The 24,240-nt window shown below is 46.4% G+C and overlaps 1 protein-coding gene across 1 annotated transcript in view; it reads right to left on the bottom strand.

Annotated features, from left to right (window-relative positions):
* CUL4B (cullin 4B) overlaps window positions 1-11,425 on the bottom strand; it is a 938,104-nt gene extending 926,679 nt beyond the window's left edge. Inside the window, exons 1-2 of the mRNA XM_086918515.1 lie at window positions 11,308-11,425; window positions 10,553-10,945 (exon numbers count right to left, since the gene is read on the bottom strand). Coding sequence (XP_086774641.1) covers window positions 10,553-10,945; window positions 11,308-11,335 — 421 coding nt within the window. The 5' untranslated portion in view covers window positions 11,336-11,425. The remainder of the gene's footprint in view (window positions 1-10,552; window positions 10,946-11,307) is intronic.
* Window positions 11,426-24,240: the final 12,815 nt, after the last annotated feature.

Raw genomic sequence — 24,240 nt, 5'->3', positions numbered from 1 at the left:
ATCCCTACTTTCACACATCATATTACAAAGAACCAGAAGAAAATGAATCATTCTGAAGGGAACAGCACCTTTTTAGCCAAAGTCAAGGACACATTTAAAGACCAGTTTTGGAAGCTCCATTGTGTAATCAATATAACATCCAGTGTTAATAAGAAAGAATGTGGTGCTATAGCGTGAGTATTTACAAACTCTCTGCTCATCTTTGTAGAACTCAAGGACCGTTTTCAGCTAGTTCAAAATGCTGTAAGTTTCATCATGTGTACAGCGACAGGACAGGGGCTACTAGTGAAGGAATGTATTTGCTCAAATGTGGCACTCTATGCTTGCAATTGGTGTAACCATATTTCACAGTCCCACCGTCACACAAAAATGTGCACTAATATCCCAGTGGGAAATCTCGGCTTCACCACTCTCCAGTAAGTGTCCAACATGTATATCAGCCTCCAAGGATTGAAGACTGATTAATGTGAAAGACGGGTTAGATTGTGGCCTAACGGCTAGGCTGGTCGATCTCAAATCTGGGGAACCAGGTCCGAGTCTCGGCAATAACACAACATCCTGTGATTCTGGGCAAATCACTTAATCTTTTGTGCCTAACATAAGTGAATGTGTCCTAGTTTGACGCAACAAGTGTTCATGTAAAGCGCACCAATACCTTTGGGTCAAGTTTGCACTATATAAAACTCTGAAGAAAAAAAGAAATGCAGTTCTCAAACATCTCTAAAACACTCCTTTAAACTGGTTATAACACAAAGCTTGCCCATATTCAATTCAGAGGTGTGAGATGGCAACAGAGGATCATCAACACTCCTTAGGAATGAACAAAAAAACACAACAACAGTTGTTACACCAACTCAACCGTTCAAAGTCACTAAATTTCAGAACACCGCCAAGCTAATGGGGCTTCCAGTTTTGAGCAAAGGCACTGGTCAAGGCAATCAGGTAATCTAAGGACTCTTGGGTCTCAAAACAGGCCAACTGCAGTGTGAGAATGAATTAAAGGGTTATTTTAAAAGCGACAACAACCCTGGTCTACCGTTCAATTCTACTTCAGCTAATGCGTAACACAAATACCTGCACTTGATTTGCTTGTTGCAAACGGACGGAAAGATTGATCACGGTGGCAGTGAATATATTAAGGGGGTCAAAGCCATCAAATACAAGGTATTCCATTTCAGATCACGATTGACTGACTGACTGTCTTACCCTCTTAATGAACATGTGAGTAGGAAAGCAGGCAGCAATATTATTTAGGTCTGGGCAAGAATTCCTTGGAGCATACTGAAACTAATAATTAAGCTTTTTAAATTACAAAACCTTTTAGTAACATATTCCATTTCTAACTGGTCACTCTACTATAGAGTGAGCTCTATAAAAATATGGCGGACCTGATGAAGGCGCTTCACGCAGAAATACGCGTTGATATTATTGCAGTACTCCACAGTAAAAAAAAAAAATTGGATGAACAGAATTGTATCCTGTCTAAAAAGGAAAATATGAAACTTATAAAATGAATACAGTCTACAGTTGTACAATATCAATGTATGTAGTAATAGCGATATTGATATAGTACAAAGACCCTTTAATCAACAGGAAAAACGTATGAAGAGGAGTGTTTGATTGGAGGAATGAGGGAGCATGTGGTATGTGTGTGAGAGGATGAGTTTTTTTTTTAATACATATAAATATAATTTCTGTTTCTCATGAGACTTATGTTTGAAACATTCGGGATGTAATGTCCGATTATAGGGATGTACAAATGTCTTACATACAAAATATACCTAGTATTTTGCCTAATCATGCTGTGGACGCCCTCAACTTCTGTGAGGGCCTACGTGCGGTGGCCAATTGGATGAACCAAAATTGTCTCCAATTGAACACAAAGAAGACAGAGGTGATGGTGGTTGGTAAGCAACCCGGATGGTGGAATGACAACTGGTGGCCCCCCGAGCTAGGAATGATCCCTTCTCCTGCTATGGAGATAAAAAATCTCGGGGTCTGGCTGAACTCTACACTTAGTTTTACCTGCCAGACTAAGAGGGTGGCTGCCTCCTGTTTTGGCATAATCAGGGGTATCAGGCCGGTGCTTAAATTTTTCGATGCCCCCACTAGACAGCTTGGGGTCCAGGCCTCCGTACTATCCAGGATAGATTATGCCAGTGCTCTGCTAGCAGGTACGAACAAGGCAGAACTTATGCGGCTGCAACGAGTGCAGAATGCCGCCGCAAGAGCGATATTAGGGTTGCCCAGACGTTGTTCAGTGTCCAAAGCATTGCAAACACTCCATTGGTTGCCTGTTGCTCGGCGGATCGAGTTTAAGGTGCTCTGCCTGGCTTTTAAAATTTTGAAAGGCACGGCCCCACCTATTCTGATGAACTTACTGACCCCATATGTTCCCTCTCGATCCTTGAGATCGATGGGCCAGAATTTGTCCGTTGTTCCACGCTTTCTGCTGAGCAGGATTGGAGGCCGCTCCTTCCGAGTAGTTGCCGCCAAATTATGGAACTCTCTTCCCAGTGAAATTCGAGCTCTGGAAGATTTATTCCAGTTCAGACGTGCCATCAAAACCTTTCTTTTTAATAAAAATCCCTGATTCTGTTGCATTTTGTGATGTTGTGTATACCTTCCTTGGCGCCAGGACGCCCCTTTGCTGGGGCAGCTGTGCGCGGTACAAAAACCATTAACATAACATAACATGTGTTGAAAGAATAAAAGCAGACAAAGTCGCTCCGAGCCGTACATCTGTATATATATTTTTGAGATGTATTATCAGAAGAAAAATTGAATCAGAGGTTGTTGTTTCTATAGATATTTTTCCCTGCCCCTGGAACCCTAACCTACCAGAGGGTCATTCTTTATTTAAGCATTAAAAGGCAGTTTTATGCATGAACATTTGCTACAGATGTAAGTTTTACAAACAATTATTTGTGGTATTCCAGCAGAGGGAGAACTGAGAAGGGGCAGCAAAAAGCAAAGCCAACCCCGAAAACACAATAAGACACACCTCTTTCAATGCTCAACAAATCATCTGTTTTTACCAGATTTTACCCTTTGCTAACCCATAGTTAGTTTTAATGTTTTCAAGCCTTTAAATAATACATTACGACCCAGTTGCCAGTCTTTTAAATCCATGCAAAATCTCTGTATAAAGGGCACATTACATAGTATACCAGTGTTTTTGCTTCCAAAATAGATAGTGGGTAGCTTTTCTATTCTGACAAGTATAAATAAATTTAACGTTAAGCTTATTCGTGGTCGATTGAAGTCAACATCAGGTGTCAGAAAACAAAATTACATTGTAATAGAGGGTGTAGGCCAAGGAGACCACAGAAGAGACCTTCTACAAAAACAAGACTGTTATTATCCTTAGCATTTTGATTAGCACTATGACATGATATCAGAATGTATCACTTTCTGCACTGTGGTGAACAGAACCAGTTACCCTCCTTAAGGGTGTATGTATATGTATGTATAAACCATTTTATAACGCGCTCTGTTACTTGGGAGTATCCTGGCGGTGTATGGACCAATTGGTTCACTTGGCATGTGAAAAACAAGTGATGACCTTCACTATTTATTGAAAAAAAAGCAGACATACTTTTCATTAATGACAGTTACCAGCTTAGATTAGTGTACCTGCAGGAACGATCTATAATGAAAAATGTGCTCATTACATGTATAGGTTTATCACAATCAACTTTTACGCACGAAAGTGCTACAAGAATAAAGACAAGCAAGGTTTAAAAACAGACACTTAGCAGCAGACTATTGCTGTATCCCTACGAACAGCCTCAACGTTATCTCCCAGTTACTAAGACAAAAAGAATAATTAGTATTTGCCAATTCTAATGAGCACTTCCAACATCAGTGCATAGTACTTCACAGAATATGGTTTTGCAAACACCTGTTTAAGATCACTGATTAGAACTAATTCCATAAAACTTGCATTATGTATCTATTTGTGTAGCATAAACAGAAATAATGACTGCAGGATACTGTACGGGATCAAAATAAAAGATAGATACGAAATGAGAGATAAAAATGTAATTGGGTGGGAAACAGTACTGGGAGCAGAAATTAATGTTTACTTTGTCATCATTTAATCTTTAAAGAGATGAACATTAACCTCCTTTTAAGTTGGACGGACCGAGAGAAAGAAAAATATCACGTTTATTTGGATCGTAGTCAGGTAAACCAAAATGTATCTGACATACAGCAACTTCTTATGTACAGTAGATCAAATACTAAAAACTATTAAAATTCGCAAATATAATTCTACACAGGAATTATAAATATATAACTACCTACAAAAAATTACTCATAAAATACATTTATCAAACACCAAATACTTGCGAAATAAGCAGTTCTTCTTAATGTAAACCATTCCTGCCCCCCTATTGATTTCACTTGCTTACATCTTCTAAAAAATCTTCCAAAATTCTTACAATTGTATTAGAAATGTCTAAAAATTGCATGCAATACAATAGCTTTATATACTACAGCATAACATGTTTTTAAAAATCTATTAAAATATGCATACTGGAACATTTAGCATTTAACCCACACTCACAGAAATCTTCTGCATCCATCAATCCCCACATCACAGGGAGGAAGAGAAGCCAGGAGTTAACCCTACCCAAAACTTTAAAATCTCTGTAGGCCAGATTGGGTTTGAAATTTCTAAGCGATACACAAAGTGTGTTGCTTCCTGACAAGAATTTAGTAAGTGCAGAGCCGAGCTTTTCATATTGACGCAACTCAAATCCTTCTCTGGACTTTGTATCGGCTTTTTCCATTAGCTTAGTTTTTACTGTAATTTAGATACCTCACTACTGAAATGTTCTAGATTTAACGAGGAGGGCACATCCTTTAACCAATATCTCGTATCTCTTCCCCCACCGCAATTCACTATAGGAGATTTCATCCATGCAAAATTGGGACATCTATCTAACATGCTTGCAATCTCAGCCAAAATCGTAATGTGATAATAGTGGAAATATGATTCTCTGACAAACTCGTTCAACCCTCCCAGAAGTACATGCTTCTACTTTCAAAGCAGTTTAAATGTGAGTTCCAAAGCAAGTTATGTGAAAACGTCATTCCCAGAAATTTGTATGTAAAGGCTCATCAGCTCAGTTTTTGTCCCTCTTTATTATTGAATAATTTGCCTTGCAATAATTATTAGAGACGGCCAACATTCCTTCGGAGACCCACCTGGGTCACATATAGGACAACACAGACATCAGCATATAATAGACATGGAATATGGCAACCACTCATCCTTGGGGGGCAGGGGGGTGGGGGGTGACATGCTTAAACAAGTGGGAGATCGGCCAAGTACAGTGCAATTGGCATAGGAACCAGAACACAATCCTGCTGGAGGTCGTTATTTATACTGATATTCCTTCAGAGGAATCATTTAAAATCTAGCTCCGCTCTGTTCCCAATTTCCATGATATAGTTATTTCAGTATGGTAAGAGGACACTTAGGCATACCCATCCCGGCCATTTTTATGCCAAGTATGTTCCTATTAATCAGATTAATAGCGGAACAAAAAACTACAAAACAGCAGATCAACTTCCCTCTTATTTCAATTACTTTTTGGCCCAAAGACTAAAGCAATGATCAATAGCAGAATGTTTGGCCTTAAATCAACCTTGTTCGATAGGGATTAAGGTGTTATCCTCAGTACAATTCTTTAAATACAGGAGGATCTGTTTGGCATATAACTTTGTCCCAGCATCAATTAAACTGACCTTGCAATAGTTTTGGGGGTTAAATGTGTCACTTTTTTAAATAAATTGGTTTAATAATGACTCCCAACTGACTATTTCCCTTTCTTCAAGAAGCTAACAAAGGAAATATGCAAAAAGGTGGCCGATCAATCGTGATTGAAGCTCTCGTAAGATTTATACTAGTTATTTTCTTTATCTTATTTCAGACAGAAATGTATAATATAGCAAATCCTCATCCGGGCCCACCCAGTCTCCATATACTACCTTGCTTTTTACCGAATACAGCTTCAGTAGATAGTCAACCCAGGTTTCTTCCAAGATTTTGAAATTCAGAGGTTTTTTTTTACTTTTATTCCCTCCTTCCTGCACCAGCTCCCAAAATGTATCCATGTCTTTTGAAGCTACTACAGACAACATCATATCTCAAATTGTTCTGTAATACTTTCCCTTCTCCTTAATTAATTTACCACACTCTGCTTGTATTTTATGAATACTGGCTTCCCTTTCAGGATTTATTCCTGCCCCCCCACCCTCTTTAAATTCCATTACTTTCCTTAATTGTTTCTTTTTTTTACATTTTGACATTAAGAACCAAACCAGCCCATGCATGATGTCATTTTGTATGTTTTTGCTGGAATTTGAACTTACTCTGTAATAAAACCACCAGGAATCCAAGTTGTAACCCCATGTATAGGGGCCAGTAATCAATTCCTTCTACTGGCAGAATCTTAAAATTGTTAAAAAGTTCATAGAACCATATCTGAATATAGACAGCCACGGACCGTTGCAAATTGTTCATTGGGAAAGTTTAACTGGCTTGCATATCGCCTGGAGATCTCCCATTTAAACAGATAAAATCCAATTTGGCTATAACCTGTTGAATTGTATTAGCCACTTTCCACACTACACAACTAGGAAATTGTACAGACTGTATATTGCAAGCCTCCGGGCATATCTGCCAGATCTATATCAGTACTTGCAGGATGTAAGCGCATTTAAAAATCACCCACGATCGGGCATGAATGGCACACAGATATGAGATACAGTCGTGGAACCTATTCTTTATTTTGTTGCTTGAGAGCCCAATCACATATACATTTACTACCAATACTAGATCATAATTAACAGTATTGGGATAAAGGTATCATAGAGTTGCTAACAGCCATTCACATTTTGTTTATACACTTGTGATTTGTTTGACAATTTTGTAGAAACCAATGTCAATAGGCATCCTGTCAGACGTCAGGGGTCTTTAAATTGGGCCTCCCAGAGAATTCCCCTGCAGAAAGGGACCAGGCAGGGATGTCCTTTATCCGTGATTTTATTTGCTCTGGGCCATTGGTGCGTGGATCCGTCAAAAACCACTAATATGGGTTATCCCAATCGGTGATGAGTGTGAAGACTGTATATCCCTATATGCGGATGATATCCTGCTATATGTACAGCATCTGCGAAATTCAGTAGACAGAATTCTGCAAATATTTTGCATTTTTGGCGATTTCTCTGGCTATCGCAATAATTGAGAAAAGTCCTCACTGTTCCCGTTGGCAGGGGGCGTCCCACAATTAACCTCCAGATGCAGAGTACCTGTGGAGTTAGCTGGTTCAAGTATCTGGGGATACAAATAACGAGAAATCCGCAAAGTTTTTATGACAAGAACCTGTTGGCCCAGCTGACCAGATTTTGGCGGGGTGCCCAGAGATGGAAGGTACTGACGCTGAACTTGATGGGCCGAGCGGTACAATTCAAAATGATGACACTCCCACTGCAGCTGTATGCCTTGCAGAATACCCTCTACTGGATTCCGATGCAATTCTTCCACTTAATAGAGGAGGAACTGCACTCCTTGCTGTGGACTGGAGAGGTATCACGAATAGCGCTCCCTAAACTGCAAAGGGGCCTATGATGAGGATTGGCGATCCCAGATGTGAAATTATACTATTGGGAATCTCAGCTGGTCGTGGTCAATGTCTGGGCGTTTAGTGATCGGATGTAGCTGGCATCTGACGTAGACGGATTAAATATGGGAAACCGGGGAATGGCACCCTGCTTTACAGTAAAAAGGGACACAAGGACCTGCCGCCACAAACAGTGACCAAAATATGGTAGGAAGGGGTGAAATAACAGGGCTAGAAAGACAGACTAACAGAGAGGACCCCCCTGTGGACAGGGGACCAACTGGTGGAGGTGAGCAAATTAAGGAGCTTTACCAAATGGGAACTACTGGGGCTGGAAAAATTGGGAGATATCTGGAGAGGCCGGGCCTTCGTGACATTTCAGGTCCTCCAACAAGAATGTAAGATGGGCCCGGGAGAGTGGCTGCACTACCTGCAGCTTAGCCACTTGTAACAGAGACACATCAGGGAGGGGGGAACTGGCAGAGCGTACCCTCTAAAGGACAGACTGTTGACAGATCCCCTAGTAAAGCAGGCTCTCTCAATATATAAAAAAACAAGTGAATAATGCTCCGTACCCCATGGGATCGTTGCGATCCGCGTGGGATGTGGACATAGGCACAAAGGGGGGTTCAGTTTGGGTGGAGGCCCTCTAGAGCCCCAGAGAAGTTGCAATAAGCTCTTGTTTCCGCTTAATTCAACTGAAGGTCCTACATACAGTATACAGTTACCGCGGACTGTTGCACCGACTAGGCAAGGCAGACTCAGCACTATGCCATAGAGGGTGCGGACGGAGAGCACATTCTATCATCTTATTTGGGAGTGCAAAGAAACTATTAGGGCAGAGTTAGAGACACTATGTCACAGGTAACTGGGCTGACTATCCCTATGGAGCCACAATAGTTCCTACTACAGATAACTGGGCAAGAGGACTGGCCTAGATACACCAAAATATGGCTGGCGCTGACAGGTGTGGTCACGGCTAAGCGTAACTTGACCAGGGGCTGGGTAGCAAGGGAACTCCCACAAGTAAGGGTCTGGCAGACTGACAGACTGGTGCTGGCTAGCGGACCGTACAATATACCAAAGTTGGGGATGTCCTAAAAAATGGGGATAAATCTGGGCTCCATGGCGGGGCTTCTTGGAGATGTGAGCGGAGTACGATATCCGTAAGGTAATACCTTATCAAACAACAAAAAGAAAATAATGTAAACAACTGGTCAAAAATCCTCTTTTTAATCTGTATCACTAATGTATTGCTACTTTTCTGCGTTGTTGAATAAAAATATGTTTTTTAAATAAATTGGGCCTCGCACAGTTTTGTAGGAAACAATTAAAAGTAAGCGTGGACCCAGACAGCCAAGTCTCTTGTTCATAAATTCTAGCATTTTCTTGACACATTTTGTTCCAACAGTATTTTCCATCAACCAACTTAGACCATGTATCCATGAAATCTTCCTCAGGCTTTCTAAGTTAGAGTACGGCTGAGCAGCCCTGAGGATAACATAAACCCAACTGAGAGAAAAGAACTCATTGCAAACACAAAACGTGATAACTTTTTTTTTAAATCAAAAAGATGGTTAAATGGGCCATATGTAATCGTCTGCTATATACAGTATCTAAATTAATATTAACAGCCCCAATGATAAAGAATAACCCAAGAACTCTGTTATAATTCCATCCAGTAAAGTATTATAATATGGCTCCAGATCTTCAACATCCACCACAACAATACATGCATGATCGCAGTACAATTTTTTCTTTATGAACAAATATCCAAACTGAGGCACTTTTCCACGCTCCACTACAGAAACGAGATTATAGCTTATCTTTCCAAAGATTATTTCATAAAGAGCAATGCGCAGCTAAGTCAATGTCAGCAGTAACTTGAAAGTACTGCCATGGCCACTGATCCAGTTTTATTAAAGATGCAATAGTATGCAGGTTATCTTAAACTTCCGGTTTGAGACGGTCCAATGGGCGTTGAGCCTTGTGTGAATAAAGATGCGAGATACCGATATGGTCAGTAAAATACTTGATTGCACCAATGAATCTACTTCAGATGTGTGTCAAGCTTAAATGCGACCGCGGTTTCAACAATTGGTGAGATAATATAATCTAATGTGCTAGCTACCACCAACACATAAGGTGCACACAAATACAATTAACTTATGTTTGCATTAAATGACAATGTATAGCTTTCCACTACTTAAGGGTAATGGGAATGTATGTGCGGGTGGAACGTAGGATTGTGTCAACAGAGTACAGATCTTTCAGAGGGTACATATGGGTAGTTTTAAGTATGTCTCCATTTCCTCATTAAACTCAAGAAAACATTATACAAAGTGCTAATAATCAGTCACCACGCCTCATTCACTCAAATAAAACCACCTCGTGCTTCAAATTATCTTCGAGCCTTCAAGTTTAAATGAGGCGCGCGCCTTCTGCTGCACAAGCACCGTAGAAGATGTAAACACATTAACAGTTGACCACTGCAGGTAGAACATGTATGGTTGTTTACCCTTTGTTACAGGTTGCTTATGTAAAGTACTAAGTTAATTAAGCGATTGATAACATGCTCTTTAAATTAATTATGTGGGGAATAACATAAAAGAAAATGTTATAGAATTGTGTTGTAAAAATCCTCACTTCATTTGTTTTATAATTACATTTTGATCAAACCACACGGCACGTCTGCTAGTGCAGATTAGTAATGCAAGTACTTGTTAGTGAAGAGTTGTTTTCACAGGCAGAAGTCTTGAAAGGCGCGTGGTCGATGTATATGTCAGAGAACAGGTAACTCGCTTGAGGTTAAGTGTCATGGTTTGCGTTTATCACCAACTGAAACCTCAGCACTGCTGTGTACCTGCCACCCATCAAAAGTGAGTGACCGGCAATCCACCTGTTGGGAGCAGTCTTACCTTTGAAGTTCTTTATCACCAGCTTCTTGGCAGATCCAGGCTTGCTGCTGGCGAAGCTAGAGACCGTAGCGGACTTGGTGAGGCCATTGGCATGGTGCCCACCGGGGGACAGGAGAAGGCTCTTGCTCTTCAGCTGCTGGGCGGCGCATGAAGAGGAGGCGACAGAAGGCTCTTCTGCCATTTTCACATCGAGTCCGATAAAGTCCAGCGAATCCTCAAAGCGTAGCCGCTTCTGGATGTGGTTGACCTGGGGACCGGAGGATCCGGTGTGTCGCGGAGACGAGATGGGATCGCACTCTTCCTTGTCACTACTGTTGTTGAGCTTCCTCTTCTTAGAGGCACCGCTGGCCTCAGGCCGGACCTCCGGTACTGGGGGGTGCGGGGTAGAGAGACCTGTGGGAAACATGAACACACACAGAGATAACCAGCCTACTCAGCGTAAGGTGGGCCCGTGGGGCCAAGGAAGCCTACTGTGTCTCGTTCACTTATCCCCCCATAACATCAGTCATTTCAATTACACCCTGCCACTGCCTGCACTCAACCAGCTCCCCTCTGCTGCAGGACCCTTGTTATTGTCAATAAAGCCTCAAAGATGGCTACGTTTCCGGTTGCAATGCATTATGGGAACGGTGTTAGACAACTCCTGATGCCGGGTGAACATATTGGCTTGTATCACCATCTCCTGTTTAAGACAGATGGTCTGTGACTACAACATTTGTACTGTGTGAGCAGGCATTAATGGTGCCGTCACCCACCGGAAGTGCTCTGGCCCGGTTCTTTCATAATGCTCTTCGCCGCCCCCCTCCTCCGCCTCCCTGTAGCAAGCACGGCGGCTCTGGACTCCCTGTGACTCGCTCTATGCGACGTTACATTCTGATTGGCTGGCGCCGTTTATAACGTCATCATGCGTGTTTGGTAGCGATGGTATCGCTTCAATTGCCCGCCCCTGCCCTCCTCATGGTATCCGCGTGCTAAATAGCATTTGCTGAACGATAGTTAGAGGGAGGACCCTGCCGATCGAAGGGGCGGGGCTGGTTTGGGAGAAGGGCGGAGCCATGTTGGCTGAGACACGTGCCAGCGGGATTGTCACAGGCGGCTATATTTGGATTCTGCGCTGGTGCGAAGGGGAGTGGTGAGGACAATTCCGTCTTTGCAGCCAATGGTTTGTAACTATAGCAGAGGCGTGGCGCCTAGTGTACCTACCCACCCTATTCTGCTCTTCAATGGTCAGTTGTGTTGGAAAGTGAGTTACCCCAAATTATTGCACATTTACTTGTTTATTTATGCGTTTTATATAGCGCGGACTTTGCTTCACAATAAGAACAATAGTGAAACATGAGAAGAAATTACAAGTGAGCATGTTACAAAAGCAAACGTTACGTTACATAAGGACGCAATAGTGTCAATTGTGCATGTATCCAGAGCAAACAAAATACAAGCGGTAGCAAACGATACGTTACAAGAGGGAAAAAAAAGTGACGTGTGTAAGTTACAAAAGCGTACAAATTACAAGTAGAGGTATAATACTGCACTAAATGGCAGATACTCAAAACACCACAAGGACAAACGTCAGTTACACGAGGCAATGGTGGCAATCAAAATTTGCGCAAAGAATTTTCAATTCTATTAAGGACACGGAGGCGAGGATTATGCTTCTCAATCTTTACTGCATTAAACACAGCAGCCAATGAAAATGGAAATTTTCATAAATAACAGTAAAACAAATTTCCCATGAGTACACATGACTATAGGCACGCCCCCATAGTCCATAAGAACCCCTTACGTGCTCAAATCATCCTCTTTCTTTGAGGCGAACCAAGTCCAACAATAACTTAAAAAATGAATAACTCACCCTGAGAGCAATTTTCGCGGCAGCACCCGGTTGGAGGTAGCGGAACTGACCTTTGTTTCTCCCCTCTGTTCGTGTGGCAGCAGCTAGCGGTGCCCGCTGAGCGGGCCCCGCGTCGCTTGGGAAGCAGTTATTGACTTTGTTGTAAGCGGACTGGAACGGGCTTCACCAAAACCTGCAGGGCTGCGAGCTGGCGGAGGCGCAGGACCAGTGCTTTAAATGGGCCGGTACTCACCGGTACTGAGTAACGGCACTTTTTCCTTTTCTCCCCTTGAGTACCGGCACTTTTCCTAGAAGGAAGAGAGTACCAGTACTCATGGGACCTGACTTCAACTCAGGCAGCGCTTCTGTCATCCCTCCAGAGATACCTCTGCAGCATCTTTAACAAGCACTGCAGGGAGTTAATCACAGACACGGGAGTGCTTGTCACCAGGAACCAGCGTGAGCTGCTTTGGAAGTCTTCAGAGCGGGTGAGGGAGGGGGTCTGCAGAGTGGTTATCGGATCCATTGTTCTTTTCACCGTGGGGCTGAGAGGGGCTGAAAAATCAAATGGGTAGCGGGGGAAGGGGCACCGTTCTTCCGCTTTTATTAAGCAAGTGCTTCACTGGCTGCCATTACAACTTGATTTATATTCCCAGAGTCCCTCTTCATTCTAAAACAGTATCTTGTTGTGAAATGTGTTAATTCTGTAAACTATGATAATGCCTCATACGAGTAACAGTAACTCTTTCCAGAGTACACTCACGTAGAGGGACGACGAGGCACGTCTTTATTTATAACGGATAAGGGTAAAGTGTTTGTATACCTGGTTGAGAAAACAAGTTGGAGGAAGGCACTGAACTCTGGCTGCTGTTTTAGAATGATTAACAGGAATGAACACAGCTCATTTGGAAAAATACACTCTTCGGATACCCTTCAATTTTACTTACATTATTATTTTTTTAAACAAATGTTCATGAAATGCTCGATGTCACTGTTGCACAAATAAAAGACACACTCCATAAATAGACAAGCACCATAGGCAAACACAGTATTGACGCACACAACACAGTAACGGATACATGCACACAAATGATAATGCACATAGATGAGTGCATACTGCACAGATGTACATGCCCCAAAGATTCATGCCCAAGCATGCACACTCAAAAACTTGCGAAAACCACAAGCACGGACACACAGCACACACATTCCATCGTTAGACACACACATACAACATGCACACATACCAAACGCATACAAACTCACAAAAGAAATATGGAGCTTCTACTGGTCACCTTACAGTATCTTGCTGCGCCTTTCTTTACAGCATAACATTTGATGACATCACATTTCCTTTATGGTTATCTTGATAAATAAATACAACCTATAGTGTCTGCTGTACAAACTGAGCAAAATACACACAATTGATGGACAGAATGCAGAACAAATCAAAACATTACTGTTTTTGTTACATAAAGCTTTGTGTTACCTGCAGGTCAAAAGTTAAGATCCTTGTAATATAGCTTAGTGAGTTATGACCCTGCAGCAAGGGCCTACCTGCAAACAAGAAGTCATATGTTTAGAACCTCACTGTTATTTCCTCAATCTTTTCTTATTTTAAAGATACTAAAAAGGCTACTTTGGGTAGTAAGAAACACTTATCAGTAAGTGCCATATATATAGTTATTAGTGAGATAACTAATGGACATATACATCCAACATTCCAATAACGCGTGCAGATTTTGCGCATACAACCATGGCAAAGTCAAAAAGCGAACCCCGCCCCTTGTCCCACCTTAGCTCCTCCCTTAACTCCGCCCACTGCTCCTTTTGGTGAGTACCTGCACTTATTTTTTTCCATTTAAAGCACTGCGCAGGACTACCTGTCCCAGGAGCGCCCGCCCGCCCGCCCTCATTGAAGCCACCTGGGCAGCTCTCCCTGCAGGCTCCTCCCCCCCCCTTCTTCAACAGACCATATAAAACAAACAGCTGAGCCCCGCTGAGCGGGAGAAGCCCGGGACAAGGGCGGGACCGTCTAAGGCCGTCAGAGGCCGGATTAGGCTGTGCCTACTCTCTTTAGTTTGTTTCCCGACCATTGGTTTCTTTTCCTTCTAAATTTCTCCCTAGTACTTCACCTACCACGGTTAGTTATGCCTTCTCCGGCTAGGGAGGGCACTCCCATGAAGCCGGGAGGGGCAAAAAATAGGACCCTAGATAATTATTTCCCTCGAGCGGCGGGAGAAGGGGATAAGGAAAGCACAGTGATTAAGCTCAGGGCAGAGCGTAGACGCTCTATAGAAAATTTGAAAAATAGGCCCCTCGGAGATAATTCTATGTCACTCAGTGAGGAGCCAACCTCATTGGATGAAGTTCCACTTCTGCTGAGGGACTGCACTAACAACCCGACTGACCCAATCATTAACCTAACCCCCTGTAACAGCCAAAGTATTGCGACTATTGATTTAATCTCCCAGCCCCCACCGGCTATTAAAGCCAGGAAAGCTAAACCCAAGCTACCCTCTATGCAAGGGGTATATGGGCCGCCACCGAATAAACGCAGGAGGAAGTCGAGGGGGGTTCAGGGAAAAGCTAAAACAAAAATCCCCCACTCTGATTTCGGGAGGACAACAAAACCAGCCCCACCCCCGGAGAGATTAGCGGAAGTTGAACTCTCAACACCTCCTGAAAAGGTTACCATTGTTACCGATTTGGTAGATGCCACGGTAAACACTGCTACCAATGTCGCCCTCTCTGTTGTCCCGCTAGGAAACCTCGAATTTCTGCTCAGGTCATTACTATTGCCAATTAGCGAGAGTATCAAAAAGGTTGAGATCAGACTCACCATTTTGGAGGCCACATTAAATAGTATGAAATCCTCGCTTGGCCCCCAGGGCAGATCTCCTAAGACTATTCCCTCTCCCAAGGTCCCCCAGAAGCCCTCTAATATGGCAGTTAGTTTAGCCCCCCCCAGGTCACCACTGTTGCTCCCCCTCCACAACCTCCCACGATTAACTCAGTCACAGCCCGGCCACCTAACCCTAATAGGTCATCTTTACCTGTAGGTCCAGCTCCCTCTACACCAACTATTGGTAGTACTGCTCTGCCACTCCCAATGAAGCCTCCCCCTAGGCCACGCAGGCCCAATCTCCCCCCAGAGGCAAACGATTTTATGGTAGTCATGGCCGGTGTTCCCCCACTTGAAGTGGGCGAAGCTGAGAACTTTTGCTCACTGAAAAGTAAGGTAATCAAGTGGTTGAACATGAATAGACCACTCCCGGTACATCTCAATAACGAAATCATCATGGTGAGAAGGGTGCCTTGGGTGGGTAAATCAAAAAAATCTATTATAGGGGATTGCATACTGGTGAGTTTCAGAGATGCTGGGACTGTTACGCACATATGCCGAGGGAAGAACAGATCATTGGAATCAACAATTCAGACCCTCCATGTGTCTTTCTTTTTTCCCCCTATTCCAATGCACCCCAATCATAACGGTGAAAACTGGACGAGGTTTGCCCGGAGGGGCAGACATTATGATTATGATTTTCACGCTTGGCCAGCTTTTCCTCGCCCGGAGTTACCCTTCCACAGTTTCAATCGATTTAGTTGCCTGAATGGACTGGAGGGGGTTGATTGACACACAGGCAGATACACCAACAGAATGGGAACTGTACCCCTAGGAGTTGTAAAAACAGCGGACTCTATACTGGAACTGGAGCAGCAAAGTCCCCTGGTACAACAAACTTCACCTAGTAGTGTTAGGAGGACTGAGGCAGACACGCCCATGATTACAGCCATTGAACTCACAGGGGGAAGAAACGGCCTGGAAACAGGTCGGGTGGAGATTGTGAATCAAGCTGAATCTTATGGAGGAATAGAGCAGGCCAATGAGGTACTGAGAATCATCTCTTGGAATATAGCAGGTCTGGCAGCTAAATTCAACAACAAAGAGTGGCGTGATTATATTAGTAACTTTCATGTTATTAGCTTACAGGAGACATGGGTCCTTGATAATAGTAACTTCCATATGCAGGGGTATAAATGTTTCTTTGTCCCGGCGCAAAAAACGAGATCGGAAGGGCCATGGGAGGACTATCTATCTATGTAGATTTAAACCTTCCGGGCAGCTGGTCCACCCCAGATTGGAACTCCCATGCTATACAAGCAGTACGTCTTACCGGGAAGGGGCTAAGACTCACTGTTTTCAATATTTATAACAATGGGGCAGGGGGAGTCCACACCTCATTTGTAGGAGAGTTGGAAGAAGGACTGGGTCAGGAAATTATAGCCCAGGAAAAAGGGACAGGTACCTGCTTTGCTGGTCATGGGAGACTTTAACTGTCACCTATGCCCGGCACTGGTCCCAACAGATGCTGAACGGACTCATTGCCCTGTAGAGAAGGGGCCGCACTTCTCCCACACGCCGGATGGGTCAGCTTTTAGTAAGCTCCGGCTTAATTACGATCTAGAGCACACTATCAATATGATGAGTGTGCAGAGGGATGGCACCCTCCCACTTACATTTAAGGGCAGAGGATGCTCATCTATCATTGATTATATCTTGGTTTCCAGATTTTTAACAAACAGAGTCACTAGTGTAGGGATTGAATGGAGCAGTTTTAGTGATCACAACCCCCTTGTTTTGGGGTTGTTGTTTCAGGCGGGCTCAAAAAGTAGATACCAAGGTATAAGTAGGGAGAAGGTAACAGACCAGGGTAGGAGACTAAGGTGGTCCAAAATAGACGGGGAAACCTTTTAGAAATCCCTGATGGACTCTGGCAAACCTACCATTGATAATTGTTTAGATTTGGATGTTCAAGGCCCAAGGTTACTAGAAGCATTTGGCCAGATTGCTGACCTTATAGATGGGTTATTAAAAACTAGCACGCCCACAAGGAATCACTGTAACCCACGATGGTTCGATAGAGACTGCTCAAAGGCTCTGAGGGAGCTTAAAAGCAGCCTTAAAAATAAACCGGGGGGGGGGGGCGTAGCTTCGAGGGCGAAGATGGCGGACGCGGCTCTGTAGAGCTCCTGCCGGCCCGATCTTTAGCCGCTAATTTATCCTTGCCCTACACCCTCTTCCCTCGCCTTTACTAGTGCAGGAGTTTGCTGGAGCCCGGCGGAATACGGTGGTGTGGTTGTTGGAGCCCCAGACCTCCGCTGGCGTGGCCTTTGGGGACCGTGCATGCTGGGCCTACCTGCCGCGTGGTGAGCCGGGGCCTCGATTTTTCTCCTGCCCGCCGGGAAGCCCTGAAGCCGGCTGGGCGTCATCCATTTCAGCCCGCACCGCCGGAGCAGAATCGCTGGAGCTGCGGCTGCAGGACAGGGGAAAAAGTGAAAGAAGGGGGTTCCCCAATGGGCTTCTTTTGGGATGTAGGCAGGTCGTGGGGGGAGAAAAACAGAACAAAGAACAAAGGACATACCCCGCCAATTGATGTGTTGGTCCCGAAGCTGGGATCCCAATATATGTGGGGTGATAAACCTAGGAATTGGCACTGCACAAGACAAAATTAGCTCAATCCAAATATATGCAGGAGAAGGTTTTTAGCTAATATATATGTATTTTTATTTTTTTGTATATATACACTTTTAGATCTGATGTAGAAAACATTTATATACATATTATGGACCAACACATCAATTGGCGGGGTACGTCCTTTGTTCTTTGTTCTGCTGCGGGACAGGGGGCCCGCGGGCCTTACCCGGTGGAGAGTGGTCCCGACGAATTGGTTGTGTGGACCGGAGGTGTATCCCGATCGGCCTGCCCTAGCAGACTCGTGGGTCGGCTGCGCCACCTGGGGCGGACGGTCTGGTGGCGCCATTCCGGCGATTCCGCCCTGGGCCCCTGCCTTGTGATACCTGTGCCTTGGTGGAGTGCCCCCCCCTGGAACTGGCCTATATCTTGACGAGCTGGGGGCGAGCTGGACCCGAGGGACTGGTGTGCCGCGGACGCCCCGTGCCCCGTCTGCTGCCTGCTCCCACGGGGTGACCCGTGGCGAGTGCCTATCACCGGACTACCCCGCCGGCGGCCATGACGAGAGGCAAAGGCGGTCTTACTGCAGCCACAAAGGGGCCCATCGACAAGTTCACCGGCCCCAGGGGTGGTGCCGGGGCTACCGGAGGGGGTCAGGCGGCAGGCCCGGACAATGCAGAGCTGCTGACGGCCATCACACAATCCCGTGATATGTTGGATGCGAAGATCGGCGCGGTGGGCGCCGATGTGATGCTGTTGCGCCAGGACCTTCGCAACGCGGTCGCTCGCATTACGGAGGCAGAGACCAGGGTCACGACGGTGGAGGGCGACGTCGGTGCACTGAAGAGGAGAGTTGCCGACCTGGAGCAGACGCAGCGGGGCCTGGCGCTCCGTGTGGAGGATGCCGAAGGGCGGGCATGGCGGAATAATCTGCGTTTCGTCGGCTTTCCGGAGGACTGCGAGAAAGGGCCTATGGATGTTTTCCTAACCCGGTGGCTGGAGAGCTGGCTACCCCCGGATACCCTGTCGCGCTGTTTTGTGGTGGAGCGTGCCCACCGCGCCTCGACACAGAAGCCGCCGGCTGGGGAGCGGCCTCGCCCGATCATAGCTCGGATCCTAAATTATCATGACAGGGACGTCATCCTCCGGGAGGCACGACTCAAGGATACCCTGCTGTTTGATAACTGCAAAATTATGATTTTCCCGGACTATACCAAGCTGGTCCAGCAGCAGTGACATTCCTTTCTGGCGGCCAAGGCCAAGCTCCGGGCCTGAAAATTCAATACTCATTGCTGTACCCGGCCCGCCTCCGCGTCATCTACAACTCAAGGACCCACTTTTTTGACTCCCCGGAGGCTGTCTTTGCTTGGACAGACGAGGCTGTCCGACTCCGGCCACACGTCCAACCGGGGCTGCACTCCGGCTCCTCACGCAGTTCTTCTCAGGAGCGGAACGACCACCAGGCCAAAGGGAAGCGGCATCGCAAGTCTCGTTCGAGGCGGAGGTCCTTGTCTCGAGACCCCCTCCTGGGGGACACACAGCCGGAGACGGATCACTCTGGCAAGGGGCCTTGACTACTGCTCACCGACTTTTGGCTCTTTGCATTTCTATTGTGGCTGCCGGCTGCGGTGACTACCTGCTGCTTGCCGATTTGGACTTCGTCTGGTGCAGTATTACCTAGCTCTTAGGTTTCTGTATGGGACTCGTGTGAACAAATGCACTATATTGTACAATGTTATTGATTGTGCTTAACCTTTGGGGGGGGGGGGCAGATACTGAGGGCTGCCTCCTCCTGTTGGGTTTGGGGGGTGTTTTTGGGAGTGTGCTTGGTTAGTGATGGGGGGTTGTCTGGGATCCATTGGCATGTCTGACTTTCGGCACTCTGTTCTGGGCCTGAAGTACCGTATGCCGCGACAGATACTTCATTGTTTCTTGAGGTATTGGGGTGGGGGTGGGGGGTCTTGGGTTGTTAGACGGCTCGTTGGGGGGGTTTGCTTTCTGGGGGTAATGGGTATTGGGGTACTGTTTTCTGGGGTGCACGTGATCTTTCTGACCTATGCTATTGAGGGGTCTGGGGCCTGGGCCGGGAGCGCGGGATTGTGGGGCTGGGTGTGTCGTAATGATGGTTGATGTCCCCCGTTTAGCGCCTTCTGGCGCTTCCATGCATGTTCTTAGCTGGAATGTCCGAGGTCTCTTGGACAAGATTAAACGGGGGGCGGTGCTTCGCTGGGCCAAGAGGGACCTGGCGGATGTGCTCCTTCTTCAAGAAACGCACATGCTGGGTACGAAAGCCCTGAGTTTGCAGCGCTTTGGCTTCCACCAGGTGTTCCATGCTGGGTTTGCTAGGGGCTCCAGGGGGGTGGCCATTCTTATTCATAGGCGGCTGGCATACACTCACGAGCGTCAGTGGCTCGACCCCCAGGGGCGTTTTGTGTTTATTCAAGGGAAGATTGGTGCGGAGCCTGTGGTGTTTGGCTGTGTGTATGCTCCCCCCCCCCCCTGCAATGGGCCTTGGCTGAGCGGTTGTTTGCCCTATGGACTGAACTCCCCGACTCCCTGGCTGTGATTGGTGGTGACTGGAACTATGTGGTGGATGTGGCTATGGACCGACAGCGGAGGCCTGGGGTGGCACCAGTGTCCTCCCCCACGCGGCTGGGGGCTCTGATGGATGGTCTGGGATGGGCGGATGTGTGGAGGCACTTGCATGCAGAGCGACGCGAGTACACGTACGTCTCAGCGGTCCATGGCTCCCTTTCGCGCCTGGACTATGTGTTTGTTCCGAGGGCCTTCCTTGCTAGAGTGAAGGGGGCGGCGATTCGGCCTCGCGGGCTCTCCGACCATTCCCCTGTGGCAGTCCAGATAGATCTGCATAAAGCGCGCCAACCTTTCAGGTGGCGGATGTCCACGTGGCATCTGCAGCGCCCTGACTACTCCCGGCATCTTCGTGGCGCAATCGCCCAATACTGGCAGGACAATCTTGCCGGGGGGGTGGACGCGGTGACCGTCTGGGAGGCCATGAAGCCCACTCTGCGGGGTATTGATATTGCATGGTGTGCATCTGCTCGCCGGACTCGGCTGGAGGGCATTGCTGCTGCTGCGGGGCGGGTGGAAGACCTTGAGGCTCGCCACAGAGAGGCGGCAGATGATGTCGCCCTGCGACTGCTCCTGCAGGCGCAGCAATCTTACTCCTCGGTCTTATTAGACGAGGCTCGTGAGGCGTGGTTGGCCACCCGTAGCCGGGTCTACCAGTGGGGCGACAAGTCCTGCTCAATGCTCCATAGGCTCTGTCAACAAACTTTGCAGCCCCTTACACTCCTGGGTCTGGTCGATGCCGCGGGTGTGGCGATTACAGACCCGGCCACTCTCGCCACGAGCTTTGCGCATTATTATACAGACCCTCCAGCATTTCGGGATTTCGCGATTCACGAAAAAATCGCGAAATCGGCTGAATAGCGCGATGGCCGCGATATTTGTAATTCTCGCCGCGATATTTGCCAAAGTGACTGCAAAACAAACAATGCCCGATAATAGGCTGTGCGCGCACACGCCACTACGTGCCGCCGTCCAATACCTGCTTCCTGCTGTCCAAGATCTGTCTGTAATTCGGCCATTACATCTGACAAAGAACAACAAAAGCGCAGAAGCGCCAACAAAGTTGCCAAAGTAAACATTTTCTTTTGTCGGTAAAATCTTATAGAAGAGGCAATTTGCTCATAATCCTTTCTGCCGCCGTCAGCATTGGAGCGCCGGAGTTGCAGCCGTAACGGTTGTGGTGGCAGCCAAGTAGGATTCGACATTGGCTATTTTGACGTCGTTTGTTGTGTTTGCCCCCACCTCCCCTCCTCCCCCCACCTCCCCTACTGCCCCCCTCCTCCCCCCTCGCCTCTTGTGGGTAAAGGACTGTGCCGTGCACGTAGTTCTTCACCCATTATCCTATCACAGTGTAACGCATTTTAAAGCGAGCCAGGAAAAATATGTCGGAGCTGAAAGTTGAGGAAGCATGTTGCAATGTAAGATGCACTTCGTAACCCAAAAGAAATTAGTATGGTTAGTGTTTTAGACAAGACTTTAATTTCCAAATGCTAAACACCTTAGGTCTTCCCCCTCGGTCCCCCTTTATCGTTTCTTCAAGCAGTAATTAACTAAATGGATATATCAGGCCAAAAGGCATGAGTTTGGAAAATACACGGAGACAGGAGACAGCAAGTCTGAGAACCATAGAGGACTTTTTCTGCAGGGCCTTTTACCACTGTTACTTCAGCTACATACCTCTTTCTGCTCGGAGCTCACCAAAATGCGTTTTTGAAGGAAGCGTTATTAGACATATAAGTGTAGCTTTTATATGTAACAAAACGTCTTCCATTTAATAAAATTGTCATTCAATCAACTGACGTAATGTTATGTGAATATTAAATGTTTAAAATGTTTTTACTAGCAAAACACTCTTTTATAAACGTCCACCCAAAGACACTGACCGTGGTATTAACTGTGCACAAGACCCACCTTTCTTCAAGTGACACAGGCTCATACAAAACTAACAATCCAGCCACCTATAGGCAGCATTGTGTCAGGGGATTTTTTTACTTACAGCTACCAGCTTTTAACACTGCTTGTGTCTGAGTCAGCCTCTGTTTTTTAGGTCTCGCCTGTCGATGCGCATGCGCATCGAGCTTGCAAGACTATGGGGGCTTATCCACTCTTTAACCAACTTGCAAGGAATCGTGGCGATTCCTTGCAGTGCACGAGAAATTTAAGGTCAATGCGCATGCGCAATGAGCTTCAAAGCGCGTGCACATGCCCCCAGCCGCCTGCCTTGCCTGCTCTCTCTGTCACAGCCTCCCTCAGCTCCGCCCCCTCACTTCTTGATTGCACGGCCGCTAGGCCGTGCCTCCCCTACTCTCCTCCCCCCTCCTCCTCCTCCTACTCTCCTCTCCCCTCCTCCTCCTCCTACTCTCCTCCCCTGCCTGCCGTGTCGCACCTCTCCCGGCTGCTAACAAAGACACATACCATTCACGAAAAATTGGACCCCGAAATCAAATTTCGGACCATTTTTTTTTTATCTAGTAACAGTATAAGAGTAATATTATGTATTTAGTGTCTCCTCCTCCTACTCTCCTCTCCCCTCCTCCTCCTACTCTCCTCCCCTGCCTGCCGTGTCGCACCTCTCCCCGCTGCTAAGAAAGACACATACAATTCACGAAAAATTGGACCCCGAAATCAAATTTCGGACGATTTTTTTTTTATCTAGTAACAGTATAAGAGTAATATTATGTATTTAGTGTTTAAAGGCAAAGTTATGTTGCATAAAAGGTCAATGCGCATGCGCAATGAGCTTCAAAGCGCGTGCACATGCCCCCAGCCGCCTGCCTTGCCTGCTCTCTCTGTCACAGCCTCCCCCAGCTCCGCCCCCTCACTTGTTGATTGCACGGCCGCTAGGCCGTGCCTCCCCTACTCTCCTCCCCCCTCCTCCTCCTCCTACTCTCCTCTCCCCTCCTCCTCCTACTCTCCTCCCCTGCCTGCCGTGTCGCACCTCTCCCCGCTGCTAACAAAGACACATACCATTCACGAAAAATTGGACCCCGAAATCAAATTTCGGACGATTTTTTTTTTATCTAGTAACAGTATAAGAGTAATATTATGTATTTAGTGTTTAAAGGCAAAGTTATGTTGCATAAAAGGTCAATGCGCATGCGCAATGAGCTTCAAAGCGCGTGCACATGCCCCCAGCCGCCTGCCTTGCCTGCTCTCTCTGTCACAGCCTCCCCCAGCTCCGCCCCCTCACTTCTTGATTGCACGGCCGCTAGGCCGTGCCTCCCCTACTCTCCTCCCCCCTCCTCCTCCTCCTACTCTCCTCTCCCCTCCTCCTCCTCCTACTCTCCTCCCCTGCCTGCCGTGTCGCACCTCTCCCGGCTGCTAACAAAGACACATACCATTCACGAAAAATTGGACCCCGAAATCAAATTTGGGACCATTTTTTTTTTATCTAGTAACAGTATAAGAGTAATATTATGTATTTAGTGTCTCCTCCTCCTACTCTCCTCTCCCCTCCTCCTCCTACTCTCCTCCCCTGCCTGCCGTGTCGCACCTCTCCCCGCTGCTAAGAAAGACACATACAATTCACGAAAAATTGGACCCCGAAATCAAATTTCGGACGATTTTTTTTTTATCTAGTAACAGTATAAGAGTAATATTATGTATTTAGTGTTTAAAGGCAAAGTTATGTTGCATAAAAGGTCAATGCGCATGCGCAATGAGCTTCAAAGCGCGTGCACATGCCCCCAGCCGCCTGCCTTGCCTGCTCTCTCTGTCACAGCCTCCCCCAGCTCCGCCCCCTCACTTCTTGATTGCACGGCCGCTAGGCCGTGCCTCCCCTACTCTCCT

Source organism: Lissotriton vulgaris, chromosome 4_1 (genome assembly GCF_964263255.1).
Source record: "Lissotriton vulgaris chromosome 4_1, aLisVul1.2, whole genome shotgun sequence".
Taxonomy (NCBI): domain Eukaryota; kingdom Metazoa; phylum Chordata; class Amphibia; order Caudata; family Salamandridae; genus Lissotriton; species Lissotriton vulgaris.
This window is presented reverse-complemented; position numbering and strand designations above follow the sequence as displayed.